At 38.4% G+C, this 22,096-nt stretch overlaps 1 protein-coding gene across 11 annotated transcripts in view; it reads right to left on the reverse strand.

Annotated features, from left to right (window-relative positions):
- The window catches only part of LOC105493171 (RNA binding motif single stranded interacting protein 1), a 217,694-nt gene that overhangs the window by 3,079 nt on the left and 192,519 nt on the right, over window positions 1–22,096 (reverse strand). For 6 of the 11 annotated variants that reach the window (XM_011760641.3, XM_011760640.3, XM_011760636.3 and 3 more), the window contains exons 7-14: window positions 11,698–11,813; window positions 9,742–9,791; window positions 9,516–9,609; window positions 6,980–7,027; window positions 6,032–6,082; window positions 3,248–3,358; window positions 2,014–2,094; window positions 343–427 (exon numbers count right to left, since the gene is read on the reverse strand). In XM_011760641.3, the coding sequence (XP_011758943.1) occupies window positions 350–427; window positions 2,014–2,094; window positions 3,248–3,358; window positions 6,032–6,082; window positions 6,980–7,027; window positions 9,516–9,609; window positions 9,742–9,791; window positions 11,698–11,813 (629 nt within the window). In that variant the 3' untranslated portion in view covers window positions 343–349. The remainder of the gene's footprint in view (window positions 1–342; window positions 428–2,013; window positions 2,095–3,247; window positions 3,359–6,031; window positions 6,083–6,979; window positions 7,028–9,515; window positions 9,610–9,741; window positions 9,792–11,697; window positions 11,814–22,096) is intronic. The other 5 variants (XM_011760646.3, XM_011760639.3, XM_011760645.3 and 2 more) reach the window with 3 other exon arrangements.

Here is a 22,096-nt window from a genome sequence, read left to right on the forward strand (position 1 = left end):
ATGCTATGGGTCCTCTGGTTTCTGAGTATTAAAGTAATATAGGATACTTGTATTATAGGACAATTTTGGTACTTGGTGTTCTCTGATGTTACAGATTTTTATTTTTTTCTTTTTAGTGGGGAGAGTAGTTATACATTTGGCTTCAGTATAAAGTATTCTTTTTAGACAAAATGATTAATCTTAAATTCATAAAATCACTGATTGTAATATTTCAACAAGACTGGATGCCTGGGCCATGATTAAAGCAGCATGATAAAATCTGAGTTATCTCAATCACCATTTTGATTTAAAAAAAAGCCCCATAGCTTGAGCCCCCCAGTTACGGAGACCCTTCCCTCATACCTCACAGTTACTTATTGGGTTGAAAGGTATACGGAGAATGGTCATTAGATGTCTCCACAGCCACCTGCTGTTGACCACTTGCCTCCTACAACAAACAAGGCAGAATGGATGAGACACGTTAGTGAAAAAACCTCAGTTCTGCTACTTAGGCCTGACTGAATCCAACAGTACCTTAAAAACAGTTACTCTTTAAAGTAAATTTCTTCACATCATGCAGAGCTTTCAAGGTTAATCATTTCCCTAAGCAGCTGGCATGTCTAATAGACCCAAAGTACCTCCCATCCAAATGTTTATGACTTTCCTATTTTTATCAAGCTACAGTGTATCAAACAAATCTCTTACCCTTTTATCCCCTGGGGACAGATGTGATTTGGAATTCAGTATTTTCAGATTTTATAATCTGAAATGTGGTATGCATATGCTGTATATCACATAATGCCTCCAGTAGGGTCTAGGGCAGCACCTCATAAGCAAACATATTAATAGTTCTACACTGGAAGCCATGAATGAAGCAGCACAGTTAAGTGGGATCAAGATTTTGTCTCATCTCAGTTCAAGTTGGGTTTTGCGATAGGTCAGGTTTTATGCTAAAGTAGTTACAAAGATAATTTTTATTTTCAGATTTCTTTTTGGGTTTCAGACTGAAGATAAGGAATTGTAGGCTCTGGTAATTGTGGTTGTCAGTAACTGCACAAACAGAAGTAAAATACTACTACCACCACCTCCAACAACTACTGCTACTACTACTACTACTGCTACTACTATCACCACCACTACCACCACCACCAACTCCACCAACAGGCCAGAGTCCTACGATCCTTTCCCGGAACTGGAACCTTTGGGATCTGCCTAATGGGCAAGATCAACTGGATTGATACATTTCCTTGAAATTTTAAGGATATTTAGCAGGAAAATGCTACGTTTTTCTCTTTAACCGTAATTTAAATGCTAGACTTCTTTCTTCCATATCAGTATCTTCCATAACAAGAACAGTTATCTAGCCATACTAACAGCCTCTGTAAAAACAGGTATGGTTTCTTCTTCATCCCTGGAGCAGTTTCAAAACAGCTTTCTCTTTTGCACTAAGTTTCTTAACTACAACTGATTTCTTTTCATCATTATTAATTATCATGGATATGATCTTTAGTACTGGGACTGCAAACTCCAGATTTATCTTATTGTGTCTGTAGTATCATTTTCTAAGAGACAAGACAGAACCTCCGATGGGTATGAAAGACACTATAAGCTTAGAAAATATTTCTGGGAGTCTTAGAGGTGTGGCCTGGATGTTGTTACCCTAATTTGTCATGATCGTAGCTCACTGCAGTCGCGAACTCCAGGGCTCAAGGTTTCTTTCTGCCTCATACTCCTGAGTAGCTGGGACTACAGGTCCATGCCACCATGTCTGGCCAATTTTAAAACAATTTTATTTTTTGTAGAGATGGGATCTTGCTATGTTGCCCAGGCTAGTCTCTAACTCCTGACCACAAGCAATCCTCCCTCCTCAGCCTTCCAAAATGTTGGACTTACAGGCATGATCTACCACATCTGGCTAAACGCAATTCTTTATCCAAATATTTGACGTCTGGTAGATTTTTCTGAGTTCTATTTAATTTACCCATTTCTGAAACAACTTATAGCCAGAATGGTCACTGGATGGTCTCTACCAACCTCAACAGGAACCGCTGTCGTCTGCATGTGTGCATACTGTGGCAAGTAGGCTCCTTGCATAGCTGATGTTGCAGGCATGTACTAGAAAGAAGAATGAGATCAGAATGGGCAATGGTAAACTGCAAAATTTGGAGTACTTAGGGGAATTGTGAGATGGATATAATGTATTTGGAAATCTCAAAGAAGAAATTTAAATGGGCTACCTCAAAGCTTAAATAGTGCATATAAATATGTCATATGGAAAGCAAACTGTTTTCTACTTTTTGAATCTGCTAAACTAAAAATTCCACATTTCTTTGGATTTGCTAACAAAGATAAAAAAGTTTATCATGGGTGAAGATAAAAAAGTTTGTCACTCTCAAGAATTCAGTATCATTAATGTGTGATTTTAGAAGATCTCTCCTCAAAGGACCTCATTATTTTCTAGCAGCCCCCTAAACTAGTACCTAGTATTGTTTCTACAGGTGGAGCCCATCCACAGGGGTAAATGACTTATCAGACCTCTAACAGGTCACTGCATTAGGCAGCAAAGCCCGGCTTTTCTGACACTGACAGTCATTCTTTCCCAAAGGCAGGAGAAATTTCTAGTCAATCTCATTGGATATGTGTGGCCCTGGCTTAGCCTTCACAAGAAATGGCTGTGGGTTTTGAATATATGAGGGGAAAACGCACCACCCTTTGTTCTTTTAAGCCACTATAGAATACAGGCTAAATTAAAATCCTTTAGCCATCTTACCAGCAAAATGCTAAGCATCAAACCTGGAAGCTGATCTGGTGCCAGCTCAACCTTATTACCCAAAGGAGTCCCCTGGACTTTGGTGAAATATTTCAATATTAAGATCATGATTCAATGCTCCCAAACTCCATAAAAGAAGAAATAAGCGAGAAATAATTTCCTGCTTTTACCATCTTTTGTTACTTTGTCTTTTGCTTCATGACATTGCCACAGGGACAGTGGTACTAGTTATATAAATGACAATAGTCATAAAAGGCTAGATGTGGCCATGTGTGGGTGCTATATTCTTGTAAAGGAGACATACCCAGAGAATAGACTTTCGAGTTCATCAATTAATCAAGAAATAGCTGAGTATTTATGGAAGGTCATGTGGAGGGAAGAGAAGGGATTAGACATAATCTGTTATCATAGAGCCTGTCATTTGATAGGGAAGATACAGGCTGCATTAATTTACCCTCCTCTGTTTACAGAGACACATGATACTAATTTGCCACCTACTGTTCCAGTGCTGCCTAGTGACAGATGACTCATCTGCTGGGCCAGAGGGCTGATCATCGATGCGGGCTGTAGTGACATGGTGTGCTCCATTGAGGGAGTTAACACGGCACCCTGGGAAGTTGGAGACAAGAGCAAAATTAGACAAACTGAGGCAAGAGTCAAGATCCTGTAATTACCTTTTGCAAAGGAAATACCTTAGTTTGTTTAAGAATGTGAAGCAAAAACAAGCTCCCTCAATCTTGCAAATGGCATCATAAACAGTTTCCTAAAAATCTTCTAAATTGCTCTTCCTGAGAGTTTTGTAAGAGCATTAGGGGAAATGATATCTTGGCATTCACTTCACAACAATCCCTGTATTAAAGCCACTGGTCCCTCCTTTCCCTCCCTTTCCCTTCACTTCCTGTAACTGGAAGCAAGCTAGTCCAGCAGGAGGAGCTATCATAGGAAAAACAAACTGATTATCACTGCCTGTCTAGGGTTACAAAATGCTTTCTTAAAAAAAAAAAACTGGAAAAAAAGGCAGTTGATGTTTTCTCCAGTCACAAAACAATGTATTATATTTAATAAGATCAGTACAGTATTTTGTTTAATAATGTTCTATCCAGATAATCGTTTGGTTCAACATCAGGTTGTTAGGATTGAGAGTACATTTCTTCATTCACTCAGTGTTTCTCAGAACTTTAAGTTACACTTTGGTGCCTGGGAGGGAAGACAATTAGGATATGAATAATAATCTGAGTCCAGAATCTTTTATTTCATTTGAAAAAATGTTGGTCATTAAAATCACATTAAATATATTCAAGAAAATAGGAGGGAAAAAAATCGCTTCTAACTCAGCCAGTCTAATACAACCACTGTTAGCAATGTCAGGGTACTACTGCCAGATTCTAGCCTCTGTGTGTTTCTGTACAGGTTCAATCAGAGCGCATCAACAATTTCATATCCTAGGTTTTTGCTCTTAACTTAGCATTCTATTCTAACCATTCACCTAGCTTATTGAAAAATTATCATTATTATCATTTTTTAAATGGTTACACTGATTGTATAAACCAAAATTTAATGAACTCTTTATTTTTGGACTTTTTGCAATCACCTCATTATCTGAGAATGCAAGTATTCTGACATGCTCTGTAACTACTAACATATGTTTTGGTATCACTGTACCTGGCATCCCTTAAATACAACTGTCATTTATTGATAATTAGATAGACAATCTAGGACAGATTTAGGTGTACAGGCACTTTAATTCTGATTTAAATCAGGCAGTGTAAAGCTGGGTGGGGAAAGGTAATGAATCCTCAGATAGCAACCTTCTGCGTACATTCCTAATGTCTCCTCAAAGATGTTAAGCTCAGATACGTGCAGTCTTTTTCTCAAATGTTGCCAAAAAGAAAAAAAGATATAGATGTGGGTCAGAGATAATGTTTGTCCTTAATACATTCTGTTAGATTTTTTTTTTTTTAACATGCATCATCAAAAAGCATGTGGTAACACGGAAATGACTCAGAAGCCTAGAAGACGGTGGAGGAGCTTCCTGCGCTTTTTTCTCATTCATTGGCACCATCTGTAATAGGAAGTCCTCAAACTCAAAGTAGATTGATTTCCAAGCATTCCAAAATAGGGTAGCATGGAGTATCAGGGATATAGATTGCTACGGGCATGTGTGGATCAGTGCATGTATATTATGTACACATGTACAGGTAAGTGTGGGTTTGAAGATGTGTCTATGTATGTGCACATGTATAGATCTATATGTATGTGCATATATCACACAAAACATATACATATATCAGAAAGCGCCTCTCCTATGTCATCACCTAAACATGCTTTATCTGCTTCTTAAAAGTCATCTCAGCAATTTCTCATTCAGAACCTGTTATCCCTGGATTGCTATTTCATACACATGGTCTTACGTTGCAGTATCCACTTTAAAAGGTATCCCAAGACAAATTGCTGTCTGAACATAAGGCCAAGAATAGAGTTCTTTTTCTAAGCAACCAAATCTGTTTTTATTTTACACATATTGTGAACCATATTGCTTACCAGGATTCCCATTTTGCATCAGTTACTAGAAAGCTTAGAGCCAAATTTGTGATTTTCTCATGTGAGCATGCAGGTAACTGTGTTGGACATCCTTAGCCTTATTGTAACTTTGTTCTCCATATGTATTTTTCAATTTTCAAACCCTTCTTCCACAAACTAGATATTCCACAAACTAGATCTCATGTGTCTTTGAAAAACACATGAAATACACTATATAATAAGGTAAAGTATAACTCACTCAATAAAAAAAGTGATATATATGAATGCTCACGTGATTAAGAAATCACATTTGTTATTTACCAAATAATGTGCTACCACTTTAGTGTTTATAATCTCCATAGAAAGGATAAGTAACACTGATGAAAATCTTATCTTGGTTTTGAACTTTATATCTGCATTAAACAGAATGTAAAAAATGAGAGCAGTTTTATCCCAAGTACTATTAAAAATGTAGCCTCTCAACTGAATGATCTCTAAAGAGCTGGTATGAATAAGAAAATGGTGCCCTGCCTCAAATATGATACATTTTAAGTTCTTATAGAAAATTTAACTTAATAATCTTCTACCAAGTTGTTTTACGACAAGGATGAGAAGAAGTTTTATAATGAATTTGTACACTCTCGTATTCCATGTTTAAAATTTCCCAAATCCTATACCACCCTTGGCAAATGGTTTTAACCCAGAGAGAATATACACATAACTTACTTGTAAAATACAAAGTCATTAAGATGAAAAACTTACAGGGTGCTGTAGAATATATGGTTGAGGTTGCATCCAAGAAGGACTTTGCACCTAGAAAAGGGAGGATTTTGAAAGAAATATTGATTTTCATTGTAAAGCTTACCTATTTCTTTAGAACTCTTTTTAATCATGTTAAAAATCTACAGAAAGAAAACAAGGAAACAATACTATCAATGATTAAAAAGATTAAGGCAGTTAGAATTCTTGGCAAACTGGTCACTCTGAATAGGATGAAATGATTATTCAGAAACAATTTCTATTTGCCCACTCAAGAAGTAATTGTTGAGTATCAGGCAACAAAGAGAAAAAGGCGAAAAAGACATGGGCCCCACCCCCAAGAAATTTACTATCTATGCAAGGGAGATAAACACTTACAACTCAAATAAAGAGTGAAAAGTGTTAACAATCAAGGTATGAACTAGGTGCTTTAGAATTACACATGAATGACAATTAATTCCAGCACATCTTATTAGAAGTTAACCCTTAAAGTATGTGCTTATTTAATACAAATAACGAAATTCAATTTCTCTTTGATACCTAGGACATTAGTTTTAGAAATCTTGTATTGTGGTCAACAATTTCTAGTTAGTGCAGAAAATAAAAATCTGAAATTCAGATTAAGGAAATTAAACTTCAGTAACTAGATTTTGACATCTACAGTCAAATGGGCATCCACACAGTAGACCCTCTGAATTGAGAAATAAAGATGTGAGAGTCAGGTTTTGTGGCAGGAAAGAAAGCATGTGTAGTCTGCCACTCAAAAGAAAAACATATCAGCCCATTTCTTGATGCCCAGAGCTTTCCAGAGTCTATGTAATTTTATAAGTTCCAGTTTCCAATTCTTAACAACAAAACCCTCCTGCATTTTTTCCCCCTATTGTTAACTTCAGAGGTTCAACAGAGAGGATATGGGGAAGAGTCATGGGGGAAGAATGTATTGTGATTTACCTTGATAGCAGAGCCCCGATACTTGTTTTCTCTGGTTTCCTTTGCCACCTAAGGCAGACCAAAGTTAAGTGCTTCTGCCTTGTTAACATTTCAGTTATCTGGACTGTAGCCTTTCCCCATTGGGGTTGGTGGTTTCTTGCAGCTGCCAATTTCTCAAATCCAATTGCATAAGCTTATGGTGGTTTAGTGGAGAAAGGCCCACTCCAACACGAGTGCAGGGCCCTCACTGGATATATGATGGGAAGGCAAACAACTCCCTACAGACCCTAATTTGGGCCAGATGCCCCCATTTTTTATATGCTTCAGTGGTCTTAATAATCTAATAGCTTATAGCATTACAGAATTAGGGAGGTATGACATCTAATTTTCTTTCTTAAGCAGCAAATCAGCTGCTGTCAATTTCTATTCCTCAATTTTCTAATTATAAAATGGGAATAATAATGTTTTGTAAACTCTTTACTATTGGTTCTTAACCTCTTTAGGGTCATGGAGCCCTCTGAAAACCTAATTAGGGAAATAGAACATTTTTCCCCACTTAATTGCACATACACAAGCAACATTTTGCAAACAACTTAAGGAGTCACAGACGACTTAAAGCTCATCAACTGACCCTACTAGGCCCTGAACTTATGGAGTTAAAAATCAGTCTTAGAGGCTATGGCACTGAGTGTCAGGCAATGCAATGCAATTCCTATATATCTTAGAGAAATACAGAATGCCCAGGAGAGGAAATAAGGCCTTTGAAATATGTTGTTTCCAGTTAGCTATATCAAATCTATTACTGACACTGATCTCCTAATTTTTATTGTACAAAATAGTTCTGTGGCCAAAATGCACACTGGTTTTATATTAAAGAGGGAAAAAGAGGTGTTGGAGAAATGTGTTAATAGCTGTAATATCTATAGCAACATAAATTCAAATTAATACTTATAATCTTTCATTTGCCTAAGAATAACTTACACTTGCCCCTATTTTTAGTAACATATAAATGACAGAGGTTTCCAAGTTCAGACAGTTAAGAAAGACTACCTTTTCATACTAGGCACAGGAATTGTTTATTAGGGAAGTGCACTAGAGCAGATCTCACCGAGTCTTATACAGTCAAGGAAAGGATAGGAATCCTAAATCCAAAACAACTAAAGAGGCATTAAATTAGTCAATACTACACCCAGCAGAATGAAGCATCAGAATAAGTAACATAAGAACCCAGAGAGAATAAAGAAAAGAAAATGAGTGATAACTCAGGGAAAGCAGGCTGTAAGAGCTTAGAAGCTTAGGAGACTGTGAATGATAATGTCAACCTTCAGTTTTAGTGCATGATAATGTCAACCTTCAGTTTTAGTGCACCTAATTACTTCCATTATTCAAAACCATTTTTATGTTTTTAGACAGAATTAGTTATATGACATTGCTTATTTTGGCCAATTCATTATTTAAAAGTATAACTAATATACCCTTATTATCAGCCACCTAATCCTGCATATTAATAATAATCATAGCTAACATTAACTGAGTGATAATGATATGCGAGGTCCTCGGCTGGGCTCTTTATACAGTCTCATTTGGTTTTTATAATTCTCTCAAGACTATGAGATAGAAACTATTATTATCCCCATTTTAAAGATGAGGAAACTGAGGCTTATAGAAGTTAAAATAACACAACTATTAGATTACATATTGTAGTCCCCTAACCCCAGAAATTAGGACTACAACATCTAATTGTTTTAAAATCAATAATACACAAAAATTTAGTCACACAGGACCCCGATGGTCAACAAAAGGAAACTCTGCTCCCACATGTCTGCAATTGAACTCCATTATAAGGTTCCTATCTTGGGCCCAGGCAGTAACCCTGTTAGAGGTTTTCTGACACAGGAGGAGAAATGCATGTACACTACTGGCTTCATGGCGGACAGGAGCTACCTTTGCATTCAAATCAAATCAAATCAAATCTTGAAATACAAGGCACTTCAAGAGTTTCTGTTTCTAAGTTGGGAATTCCTTTTAAGGTAAAGCCTCCCATGTAATAACCTAAACAGGAAGTCCCCTTTTTGCTTTTATATTTTTGCCTCAAATGTCAGCTGCATTGCTCACTTAATGCTACCTACTAGAGACACATCTTTGTGTATTACCATGTTTACTTGTTCTTTTATCAGTTCCTGCTGACGAATAAACAAAAGCAAGGGTACACACCTACTTTGTATTACATCTAATGGCAATTATCTTAACTTTCCATTTTTGGGAAACATGGTGTCCAAAAGCAGGGCTCCATGGTGAAGGAAGTGTTTGGGTTCATTCCAATTCCAAAATGCTGTGATTCCAAGGACTGACCACTGACAACCATTTTCCTTTGCTTTACATTCTCCTATACATAATAAATCACCCTGCCAAATACAAAGCAGCTCATACTAAATTGGGCTGCATAATATTTGACTCAAATTTCATAAATGCTCAAAATTTTAAGACACATAAAAATGTAGCAGAGATTCATGGTCCACAAGTGGTTATACTGCTGACGAATCCTAGAGGTACAAACCTGGTAGGCAGATACAGGAGATGCAATATAGGGTGTAATAGAAGTTTGAGTGATCATTCGGTTTGTAGCAATACTGTATGGTGAAGGATAAAATCTAGAACAAACACAAAAGCCTTTATTAAGTAATCCTTTAAATAGAATAATTCATGGAACAAATGTCTAATATTTTCCACCTTCACATTTTCATTTTCCCTCAAGCCATTATGGATTTATCTTAATGACATACCCGTTCTGTATAGCAGCTGTAGTTGGGTCGTAAGTAAGTGTCATTCCAGCCTATGGGAAAGAGAAAGAAATATGAACATTTATCTAGAAAGGCATGAATTAAAAATTCTATTTCTAGCCAGGTGTGGTGGTGTGTGCCTGTAGTCTCAGCTGCTGGGGATGCTGAGGTGGGAAGATCCCTTGAAGCCCAGGAGTTCAAGGCTGTAGTTAGCTATGATTACATCACTGCACTCCAGCCTGGGCAACAGAAGGAGACCCCTGTCTCTTAAAAAAAGTGGGGGGTGGAATTTGTACTTAGAGTCTAACAGCATTTGTTAAAATTGGGAGTTTCTGTTAGTCAAAATAACTATAAATATGATAATTAATCTCTGGACCTGCACTGTCCCATATGATAGTCATGAGCCACACGCAGATATTTAAAACTACATGAAAAATCGATCTCTCTAGCATACTAGCTACATTTCAAGTGCTCAGAGAGCCACCTGGGGCTGGTGGCTGTTATTGGACAGTGCAGATTCTAGAACATTTTCCCTAGACATTCTTGGATCAATGTATTATTGTTTTAAAATAATAATTCATGGAAAGTCAATAGATGGAAATGGAAGTCCAACATTTTATTAGGAAATTGAGGGTTTTAGTTAAAAAACTATTCAAAAGAGAGGTTAAAAAAACCTCAACTCAATGATAAATGTACTATTTATATATACATATTCATATTATTATTTAGGATAACTTCTAAATATTATAAATATAAACCCCTCTAAGAAACCATGACATAAGAAACCCCTCTAAAAAACCATGCCAGCCTGGGCAACATAGTTAGATCCTATCTCTAAAAAAATTTTTAAAAATTAGGCCGAGCACGGTGGCTCACACCTGTAATCCCAGCACTTTGGAAGGCCGAGGTGGGTGGATCACGAGGCCAGGAGACCAAGACCATCCTGACTAAAATGGTGAAACCCCGTCTCTACTAAAAATACAAAAAATTAGCCGGGTGTGATGGCAGGCGCCTGTAGTCCCAGCTACTCGGAAGGCTGAGGCAGGAGAATGGCGTGAACCCAGGAGGCGGAGCTTGCAGTGAGCCAAGATCGTGCCACTGCAATCCAGCCTTGGTGACAGAGCAAGACTCTGTCTCAAAAAAAAAAAAATTAAAAAATTAGCCAGGAGTGGTGGCATGTCCCTGTGGTCCCAGCTACACAGGAGGCTGAGGTGGGAGGACTGCTTGAGCACAGGAGTTTGAGGTTGCAGTGAGCTATGACCATACCACTGGACTCCAGCCTGGGCAACGGAGACCATGTTTCTTCTTTTTTTTTTTTTTTTTTTTTTGAGATGGAGTCTCACTCTGTTGCCCAGGCGTGAGTGCAGTAGCATTATCTCGGAACACGGCAGCCTCTCTCTCCCAGGTTCCAGCGATTCTCCTGTCTCGCCTTCCAGGTAGCTGGGATTACAGGCATGCACCACCATGCAGAGCTAAGTCTTGTATTTTTAGTAGAGATGGGGTTTCACCATGTTGGCCAGGCTGATCTCTAACTCCTGATCTCAGGTGATCTGCCCGCCTTGGCCTTTCAACGTGCTGGGATTACAGGTGTGAGCCACCGTGCCCAGCCTAGAGACCCTGTTTCTGAAAAAAACCCAAAAACCAAAAAAAACCCCCAAATCACTTGTGTTTTTCTTACGGCAATTTAGAATGCTCTTGTACTTCATATGTAGCTAGCTGGTAAACACAGCTGTTTCCACCACCTATTGGTCCATCTGCAGAATCACTCTGTTATCACCATATATAATGAAAAGAATTTTAATTTGACATCATTTGAATTATAATGTACCAAAAGGAAGATTTAATCCTGGCACCTATTTCAGAAGTGTGCAGCCAAGTCAAGATGCCTTTTTGTGTTACTTTTCATGTGGGCATTCAAGATCACACACCCCCCCACTAAAATTTCAAGAAAGGACTTACAAGTCTCACCTCTCCTTCTCTATGCCATGGTCTTCCATTAGGGATGTATTTGTTTGGGTTCTGTCTCTTTTTCTGTCCTCCATCAGCAAACTTACACAATAAAGGTTCTGTGGGGGCTAAGTAAACAGAGAAAAATAAAACGAAACCACAATATGTGTATGTGGATGACAAAATGTATTACAAAAATAGGAATAGTGTTCATGCTGTAAGAAAGTTCATACGACACTTTAAGGCAAAAGTAGTTCACTTAGACCTTTGTAAAACTGTCCATGGTAAAAAATATAGTGCAGAAAAACACACTAGTTATTATTTCTGAACATTTAAAGAACTATTCGGAGGAAGCAAAGGAATCTTTCAATTCACTTTCATGTTTAAGAGCAGGCACATTTCTTTTGGTTTTGGGCCCTCTCCAATTCCACCTCTGGACTGTCACCAAAATAATCTTCAAATGTCAATAGGATTGTGCCATCCTCCCCTCTCCCAACTTAAAATGGTCCCTTAGCTTCCCATTATAATTCCTAAGAGGGACCCTTCACTTCTCCCAGTAGAAAACAAGCCGCCACTACACTGCACACACACGTATTTTTATTCACAATTTGTAACAATTGGTGAGTATGGTGACTTGTTTCGTGTCTGCTTCCCCTTCTAGACGATAAGCCCCATGGGGGCAGTAACACTGTTTTGTCTATCACTGTATCCCCAGTGCCTAAGTGTCTGGACTTTGTAGTTGCTTATTACATCTTGGTTCCATCAATGAATGAATAGAAATAGGTCTCACATGTTCATTTTTGGGATACGTCAGTGAAGCCGACTATTGTGAGAAAGCTAAAAATACTTGTCCACTCTATTTAAAGGTGGTCTTTAATCATACAAATGGGTATTGCTTTACTATATATCACTATATATAGATATGTATATATTACTTATTACTTATATATTACTATATATCTATATATTTATATAAATCCTTCTTACAGAATCCGTGAGGCCAACACAGAAAAGCAGATGATGTAGAGGCTATTTTCAAGGATATATACTCATTAGAGTTAAAAAAAAAAAAAAGAAAAAAAGTCTACAGACAGCGTAATAGGGTACCAGTGACTTTTCCTTTTCTTTGCTTTTCTGCAATGGAAATAGCAGTGTATTCCCGAAAGTTGGGCATTTTTCCGTGTTTCTAGTTAAGGTAATAAAGGCAATCACACCTTCCTGTCTGGTTCCCACATTCTGTCCTTTGTCTACTGTAGAACCATGATTACTACTTTCAAGTTCTGTTTCAAAGTTAAATAACCATGAAGAGAAAAATATTACTTGTGGAAAATTTACTCCTTTCTCCTGTGCCTCTTATTATCCTAATTCATCTCTTATTTTATTTCACGATTACCCACCCACTAATGATAGGGTGGAAGCAGTAGTGTCTTTCAACACTTCTCTGCCAAAAAACAAAACAAAACCAAACAAAAAGCCCAACTGTAACTCCTTCTTGGTGAACTGTCTGGGCTGCTGCCTGGCACTCCTTTCTTTTTTCCCTGGTGTGAACCACTCTAGAGGGATGGGTTGGAATGCCAACTCACTTCTGAATGACAACTGGGCTATGGGTATGAAGAGTCAGGAACAAAAATCTTAGGTGTCTGGTGAGACTATCAGCAAGCCTTGGCCCAGATCTAGAGAGGTTTATCCACTGACATTTGAGGTTGTAAGATGTTGACTCCACACAATCTCGTAGAGCAAGAGAGAAGATAATAAATTCGGTGGTGCTGGCACATAGTGGGTCTTCTCTGAAAAGAGGTGCTTTTATCTAGAGAGTTTATGAAAACTAGGTCCTAGACTGAAATGTAACTTTTTTTTTTTTAAAGAAGTTACTTGGCTCAGCAAGTGATCCCAACTGGCTGTTCTTCTCCATTAGCATAATTTCTTTCAGGCTGGACTCATTTTAGAAGTTCAGTGCAGGCCACCTAAACAGGCAGGTGTGAATAAAAGCAGGTAAGCAGCCAGACCCTGGTGCCCGCCTAACCTCAACATGTGCTGAATGACCAAGTGTCCCTATCTGTGGATAAGGTGTTTCTAACACATTTTCCTTCATCTAGACTCCGGCCTGTCAAAGAAAAATAAATCTCAGGTGACAATAAAGCCTGCTAAAAGTGCATAACAATGAGGTAAACATCAAGGCAGTGATGACATGTTTGCAAATAGATCATTTAAAATAAACAAATGGAAGAGGATATAGCTGCATCTTTCAAAAAACAAATTATATTTACTACATGATTCTATGCTGTCATTAAGCTATTTTTTCCCCTCCAAAAGCAAAAAGGGAAGCAGTTACAACAGTTTGTATACTGGCAGGCATTCCATATCTTAGGAAAACAAGCTTTTTAAGAATTATAGCCAGTAAAAATGACAAATTTCTGAGACAGTTGCTGGCTGCTTGTTTCAGGAAAATGGGAGTACCTCAATATTTCATGTGAAGCAATATACAATTCTAACTCTTTTAAATTATCTTTGGTCTATTTAACCACCAACATTTTAACTCAGTGTCCACTATGTGCCAAGTACACAAGAGTTGGGGATCCAGTGGTAGATAAAATAGGGCCCTTGCCTCCTTGGGGCTTGCAGTTTAATGGAGAAGAGAGTGTATCTAATCTCATGAAAACCCATTTAGTCATTTATGGAACACAGCATTGTTTTTAGAGGTATTTGTTTTCAATAAAAATGCTATCCAGAAGCAAAATACTTTTGATGCAGAAACAGCTGTACTTCTTTGACAACTGCTGTTCTATTTACTTGAATGACATTATTAGAAACAGCTTCTCCCTATAAGTTCTTAATGTTTTATTCATTACAAAGATTGTCCATGTGCCCTAGGAAAGCAAATTACATGAAGATTTAAGAAATTTTTAGGTAGTTTAGGTGACAAAAGGGCCTGATTTATTGTAATTGATATGTGGTCTTACGATGTTGAGCAAGGGTTAGGTGATCTCAGTTAGATTTTTGGGTAGGAAAAACAAACAAAATACACAGATGTCACGACCCACTTATTTTTAAGTGTGTGTGAGCTTGTTACAAAATGACAGATCCTCATTTGGCCAGCATCTCCTGTGGCTTCTACCAAACCAGCAGTAGTCCCTAGTTTGCCTTATGGAACCAAATATACAGGTTCCAGGTTGAAGAATCAGGAGATCCTACGTGATGGTAGCTTGTTCTATAGAGCGGACCTTTCAGCTGAACTCCAGTTGTTTTTTACAAGGGAGAGATACTGGAAGACTGACATGCAGAAAAGGAAGCGCCATAAATACTAGTCATATCACTTTTAGTGATAGGTAAGTTTGGCCGAATTAATGTAAAAATTGATATGTAACTGTCAATCTTCTATATGTATGATTACTTTTCCAGATTAGCAACTTTTTACCTCATTCTGTAAAGCAGTGATTACAAACAATTCTGACAAATGTTTTTGTGATTTAAGATGTATTCCTGTATTAAAGTACTATAAAAATTATATAACCTACCCTTAAATCAACTGATTTTGCCAAATATGCAGAGCATTCTAGGTTAAATTTCCCCTTAATTAGTTGTGATCTTTTGGGTTTGTAAAGGGATTCTCATTCTCATTACCCAAAACTAAAGAGTTATTTTCCTGTTCATCAGAACCAACAGGAACATGCATCTCCAACAGCTTGACAACTGCAGTGTTACCTTGAGCATTTGTTAAAGGCCCCAGGCAACACTGCAATGCAAACACTGATCTAATATTTTCTGGCATCTCTTAAGAGCCATCGAAGGTAATCATGTCACTGGATTCTCCAAAGTGCTCTCAACAGAGCTTTGAGAGTGGGATGGTCTCTTACACAAGCTTTGTTTTGTGGTACTAACAATCCTTCCCAAGAGACTGTGAGCTCCATGCATAAGGCTCAGGCTGACTTGCTGCCCATCTCCACAGAGTATTTTCCTTACCGATCTTCTGAAACTTAACTATACAGTGATTTGTGCTCCAATGTCTTTCCTTGATATTTCCACTAAAAAATCACTTCTAGAATGCCGGCTTTGAGTAAGCACTGTAGCTCATGATGAGATCTGCAAGTCCTCCTCACTTATCAAACAGCTTGGAAGGACTTGGAGCTCTCTAGAGTTTGTAACAGAATGGATCTTTTCCTCAGCAGGTTCTAATGAAGGTCTTCTCCATGCTTTTCCCTGTCAGATGCTGACAGCAGTTAACAGCTGGAGAAACTGCCACTTCCAAACTTCTATCTTTCTAGTTATGCTGTATTTTATCCTAATCAAAAAACTGTAAAATGTAAACTGCCCTTGATAGAAGCTTCTCCATCCACTGTGGAAAACTAGTTCACTCAGCAACTGTAATTAGCTTTCTTTCTGATAATGTTGGCTACTTTCAACATTCCTCAACTCACAAAATGCAACGAACTAGCTGCTGCTTTTAAAACATTTCAATAAGGATCCAATTAAATATTATCTATTTTTTATGGGCACAACATCGTTTCCTGTTTTAGCCCTCTCCTTTTCTAACTGAATTCTGTTGACCTACTCAACCAGTAGGAAGAGCCACAGCTTTTCTCTGTGGACATTCTTCCTCCCATGGCTGTTTTGGTTTCTCCTCCTCCCCTGTGCCTTAGGTAGTGTTTCTATCTTCAACCCAGTTTGAGGAGAGAGTAACATTTGTAATATCGTCATGTTACAATCATGTTACCTGATTATATATAGTCATGCTTTGCTCCTGCTGGGTTTGAGTTTTCTTCTTATTGAAATTCTTCTTCACCTTACTTCCCAACCCATCAACGAAGAGTTGTGTATCAGTAAAACAATGATTTCACAGTATTAAAGTCATGTTAAATACAAAACAAAAACTCCATACCTCCCATGACTCCAATAAACATTTTAATTTTCTGTATTTACTACTTTTCTAAGTCTATGTAGAGCCATTTATTTTTCACATTTGCAATGATAGGTCCTTTCCTTCTACCATTTATGTTGTGGGTCCTTCCCTGTCTTATTTAATGGTGACATAGTATTTTATTTGCATAGTTTATTATTGTAACTAACACCGCAGGAACATCTGTGTGTGGATCTTAATCTTTTTTAATTCCAGTGTCAACTGCTATAGTGGTAGGTGTACTGTATGGTGGTATTCTAACCAGTATTCTAACTGGCTCATAATTAGTCTCCAAGGGTTAAAAATTCTGCTTTTGTATTCTCTAGCTAGTGACTCCAGGAAAGTTATTCAATGTCTCTGGTCTCATAATCTCTGAAATGGGGATGATAATAGTGCCCACTTCAAAAGATTGTTATAGTTAACATAACAAGTGTTTAGAACAGCTAGTGTTCTTACTACTGTGGCAACAGGGGGAGCTCAAAGTTTTGAATTACGGCTCCTCCTCGTTTTCGAATTAAGAAAAATTCTCAGGAGAGGGACACTTCTGGTTCAGAAGGTCTAAGCACTTGGGGACTGGCTTGTTATCCATGGGATTTGATTCTGAGAGACTTAAGGAGGTGGCTAGAGTTGCTGCCTTGGCTTCTCATAGAATGAAGAAGTGTTGAAGTTATAGTTAAGGATAAAGTTACTGGTGAATGCCTTTTAGAAAACTGTTACACAATAACACCTACAACTTCTACCCAAGAGCCTTGTGCTTTAATAAAATCTTACTCCACTATTTATTCCTCACTGGCAGAACCTGATAGTGAAAGGGTGTAAAACACTGATTTGTGAGGCTGGCTGTAGGCTGGGTGTGATCGATGGTGATAATTGTTGGAAGGCAGCCTCACCATAAGCCTGGCATGGGGCTAGAACACCGGTACATCTCAGGTTGTGGGCCCCTGTCACTTTTTAAAAACTAGTCTGCTCCTCCTCAGTAGGAATGAATTTGAATTCTGGATCTGCAAGACTGCCCTCGCCCCACTGGCCACCCAGGCCTGTTCCAGTGCTTTTGCTGTCACGACAATTCTTCTTAAGAGTATAGCCCTTGAAAGGTACAGCTCATGATGCTGTGTGAGTTCAGATCCAGTTCTGTTGTATGTACTGGGCGAGGGAGATGTGACTGCACATCCTGAAGGTACCAGGGACATTGCACATGTCTTCAAGTATTTCTTTTGTCCTAGAGCTACCAAAATTTTCTGTTTTTACAGAGTAACAATGCTTAAGAGAAATATTAAGGGAACAAAATGGGCAATAAAAACCTCTGAAAAATCTCCAGGCCTTTTACTAGAGTCATAATTTTCCCTCTAAACATTATCTTTTCTGCTACTTGGCATACAACAATGCCCTCATAACATCACTATACACACAGAGTTATGAAATGTGGGCAAGAGCGGTTTTCAAGCCCCACTGGACACATAACCAATTGGAAAAGTCAGAGTAACACAGAAAGCAGATGTAAAACAAGCTGAAATCTTTGGAGGGAGTCTGCCAGCAGACACATATGCACTTCATTGGGGCTCCTCTGTGACAAGATGAAGCTGTGAGCGATGTGGCAGAATGATAACAGTGCAACACTGAGAATCTAACAGGCACTCCGTGCCCTTAGCACACAGGGACTTATTCACACTCCATTAATGTCATGGAGAGGTTCAGAAAGAGAGATGGGAAATCACACTGTCTCTTGCAGCACTGAACACACTGTTAGCCTTTGTCTTTGAGAGGTGGTGGTGGTGGGGGGGGAGAGGCGTTTGTCCAGGCAGTCAGGGCGCCAGAGCTGTTCTCAGCTCTAGGATGGTTCCAGCCCACATGCCATACGCATTAGTCTTCTCAAAGACTGTACTCTCTTCCAGGAAGGTCCTAGGAGAGCATTTTTAGACAAACCACTGAATCATGATCATGTGTTTCAGTGTTTTTGCCTGAGGCATGTCTCCTAATTTGGACACTGGTTCTAGATAACTAAAACTTCCCATCTCTGTTTCTAACATTCATTGTGTAGAAAACTGCCACCATAGTATTTCTGCATAATGGAATTTTTTATCAAGCAAGTATTAAGTGGTTGTTGAAAACCTCTATGGAATTCACCTAGACTGTGTCACGAAGAAGCCATGGGTTCTTTTACCCTGGATGGGGACCTTCCAAGTAAATGTGACTTACTACAAACAAGCCACCTCCAATATTTCAGGAAAAAATGCAGGACTGGGTGGGAAAGACGGAAGGAAAAGCCACATAAGCAATTATTTTTTTTCCCCCAACAAACTATAATATACATTTAAAGAAACATCTGCTATAAGATAAAGCCTCTTTTAAAATATAGTGACATCAGACACAAAATCACAAGATTTTAAAAGAGCATTACAGAAAGCAGACCGCACTAGAAATTGTGATGTGGTACATTAGATTTTTACAAAACTGTAACCATATGCTATATTACGTGCCATGCCCCAGGCCAGAGTGGGACACGGCTGGCATAGGGGACCCAGCCATGCCACCTGGGTATGGAAAGAATATGTTGGCAGGAGGGCAGGCAGTATAGAAGTGACAGCTCATGTGCATAGCTGCCTTCCTCCTGCTTAGCCATCTAGAGACTTCCTTAAGAGTGTCACAGTTAGGATGAGTTCATTGTTCAGTTTGTTCATTTTAAGAAAGTATCTTTCGGGAATTGTGTCTAATGTGGTTTTCTTTTCTGTACTTGGCTCCAATGTCATGGGCAAACTGCCAGCCATGCAAGAATCCAAGTACTCTGACAGGAATCATCCTAGATAATTCTGCTTATGCCAGCTAAACAACTTGCATCATTAAATAAACCGTCTTCTGACCGTATTTATGAAATGTTATGTCTACCTAGCAATGAGACTACATTATGCAAACACTCAAGTGGAGGCTCATTCAACTCACCCCTGCCTGACAATATTTTTGTTTTTTATCTGGTTCTCCTGATAATAATCATATGCCCTCCACAGAGAAACTGATATTATGATGTAGCCATTCAGGGGATATGAAGAAAGAACAGTATCTAATACACAAACTAGTATTCAAAAGAATTCTGGAGTCACCATGTAAACAAACAAACAAACAAAAAAACCAAAAAACAAAAAAAAAAAAAGAAAGGAAGAAAATCCAGAGAAGTTGAAAACTCTTTCACATTCTTTGTGGGTTTTCAAGTCTACTGAGTACTTGTTTTTTGGGAAAACCTGAATTCACTATGACAGTGTGCTTCCAAGTCTGGCATTATACATTTAAAATTCATGCCTAAAGGCAATTTAACCTCCTGTGCAAAAAGGTGGTATCCAAAAAGGCCCTCAACATAGCAATGATTCTTGGGAGGAGCTCTGCATGAAAAATGCTCTTAGAAACCCGTTGGTAACTTCTGGTGGTAGGGTGATGCACAAGCTCCCTGAGTCCAGCACAAAATTAAAAAGAAAACATGGCTCCTGCCCCCAAAGAACATGTAATCTAATTGTCAACCAAGACTTATACGCTAAAAGATCATTACACATTCAAAATGGCACAAAACTAAGTGCTAATTCAGAACAAAGAGAACAGCTTGACTGAAAAACTGTACCCCTGCAGTAATGCTCTCAATGTAGAAGGAACTCATCTGTTTCTTATGTTCCATTTGCAACTTGGCACAGCTTGGAAGAAACTACTTTCTACTAGCTAAAGGTGAAGAGGATCCTACGGTCATTTACATGTGGTTTAGAAATCTAGGGCTTTTGTTTCCCTTGAATGGATGACCAATAGTCTGCAAACCCCCTTCAAAGAAAACACCAATGACAAAACCATGAAGTTCTTTAGAGAAAAAAAGAGAATGTCTAATCTTGATCTGTGACAGCCTGAGATCTACTTTACTCGAGGAACTGAAGATCTTTTGTTGTTATTAATTTAGCAAACCATTCCTTCGACATGGAAGATCTTATCTTAGACTGATACACCATCAAAACAAAAGTGGCCTACATGTTTTTCCTTCTCAAACGTTCCTTGTTGCACACAAGAATGAGTTAAGAAAGCAAAGAGGTCACAAGTAGGTGGATGAATAGGTGGTCACAAGTAGGTGGAATAGTCCCTTCAAGGGACTAATGTGTGGGGCCCTGCTCATGCAAAGGCTGACACAGTAGAAGCAAGAAAACACCAGCTGGGCACAGGTGCTCAATGCCGGAGGCTGACAGGGTAGGGTTTACAGAAGGCTCCCACGTACAAAATTTCTCCTTTGTCTTTACTTGGGCTGAAGTTAAAAACATTATTTTCTCTTTCCATTTTTTTTTCAACTCTACTGATGTTGATGGGAAAACAATACTAACTTAAAAAACAAAAAAAAAGGAAGCTTTTCCACTAGATTGAGTTTCTTGAAATAATTACTTCCAGGTTTTATATTTTATGCTCCAAATTTGTGCATGGAAGCAGTTCAACTTCAGATACAGCCACAGATGCAGTGTGCGCTCAGGTTTTAGTATTATAAGATCAGGTGTAGCCTGTGGAACTGCACATACAAGTTAGTTTTTCTATGAAATGAAATGCAACTGAATACAGAAAATTAAAGTGAATTTCTAATGGTAATCATCGGTCATCTAGCTAAAGATAAAACAGTGGAGCTACAGCAGAATAAATACTAAACACTAGTTATACACGCACAGCCTTGGTGAAAATGCTCACTTCAATGACTTCTGGCTGGAATGAATCTAACTTCAAAACACCTCAATGTTTCTTGGTTTGTCTCTCACATGAAAAACTGGGATAAATATTCTATATAGCCTCTGTGCTTGCTTTCAAGAATGGGTCTGACCTGTTTTTTATGTTATTTAATTAGGTTCAAGTCACTGAATCTATTAACTTTAGTGTGTACATATTTTTGCATAGAAAAAGTAGCGAAAATCTGTGTTTTGGCAAATGGGGCACTCTGTTCTAATTCTTGTGGATTCTGTGGCAGGTGCTCACTTTAGAGACTCCTCCCCCATTTAGAGATGAGTGCCAGTGTCTGCTCTCCCAGTCTGAATATTTGGGATAAATCTTGCTGATATGGCTAATCCACTTGAGACTCCCACAAACAGGTGGCCAAGGTAGCAGTTAACGGCTCCCTCTCAAGACCTGTACCTGACACTAAGTGAAACCTCAACTTTAACCCTTGGGCATGCTTGGGCAGAAGCTGGAAAGTGGGACTTTTAGCTGATGTGGACCTAAGGATCAGTGAAGACTTGCTGATCTGGGATACAGATTGGGAAGTGGAATTACAGATGTATTATGCCGGCTAAGCATAAGATGACTAAAATTCCAGGGGAGAAAAGATAGACGAGGGTGTATGTGGCTTTTTTTCTTTTTCCCCATTTTAACAATTTCATTACTTCCCCCTCAAAGCAAGGTGATGTGGTTTCCAAATTTTGAAACTTTCTCCTTTCTGGCAGGCAGTGTGCTAGCGGCTGGCTGCAAATCAGATCAGAAGACATTTCAATTTCCCCCCCCAGTCTAGCTTGTTAAGAACAT

The sequence above is a fragment of the Macaca nemestrina genome, chromosome 11 (genome assembly GCF_043159975.1).
Source record: "Macaca nemestrina isolate mMacNem1 chromosome 11, mMacNem.hap1, whole genome shotgun sequence".
NCBI lineage: Eukaryota > Metazoa > Chordata > Mammalia > Primates > Cercopithecidae > Macaca > Macaca nemestrina.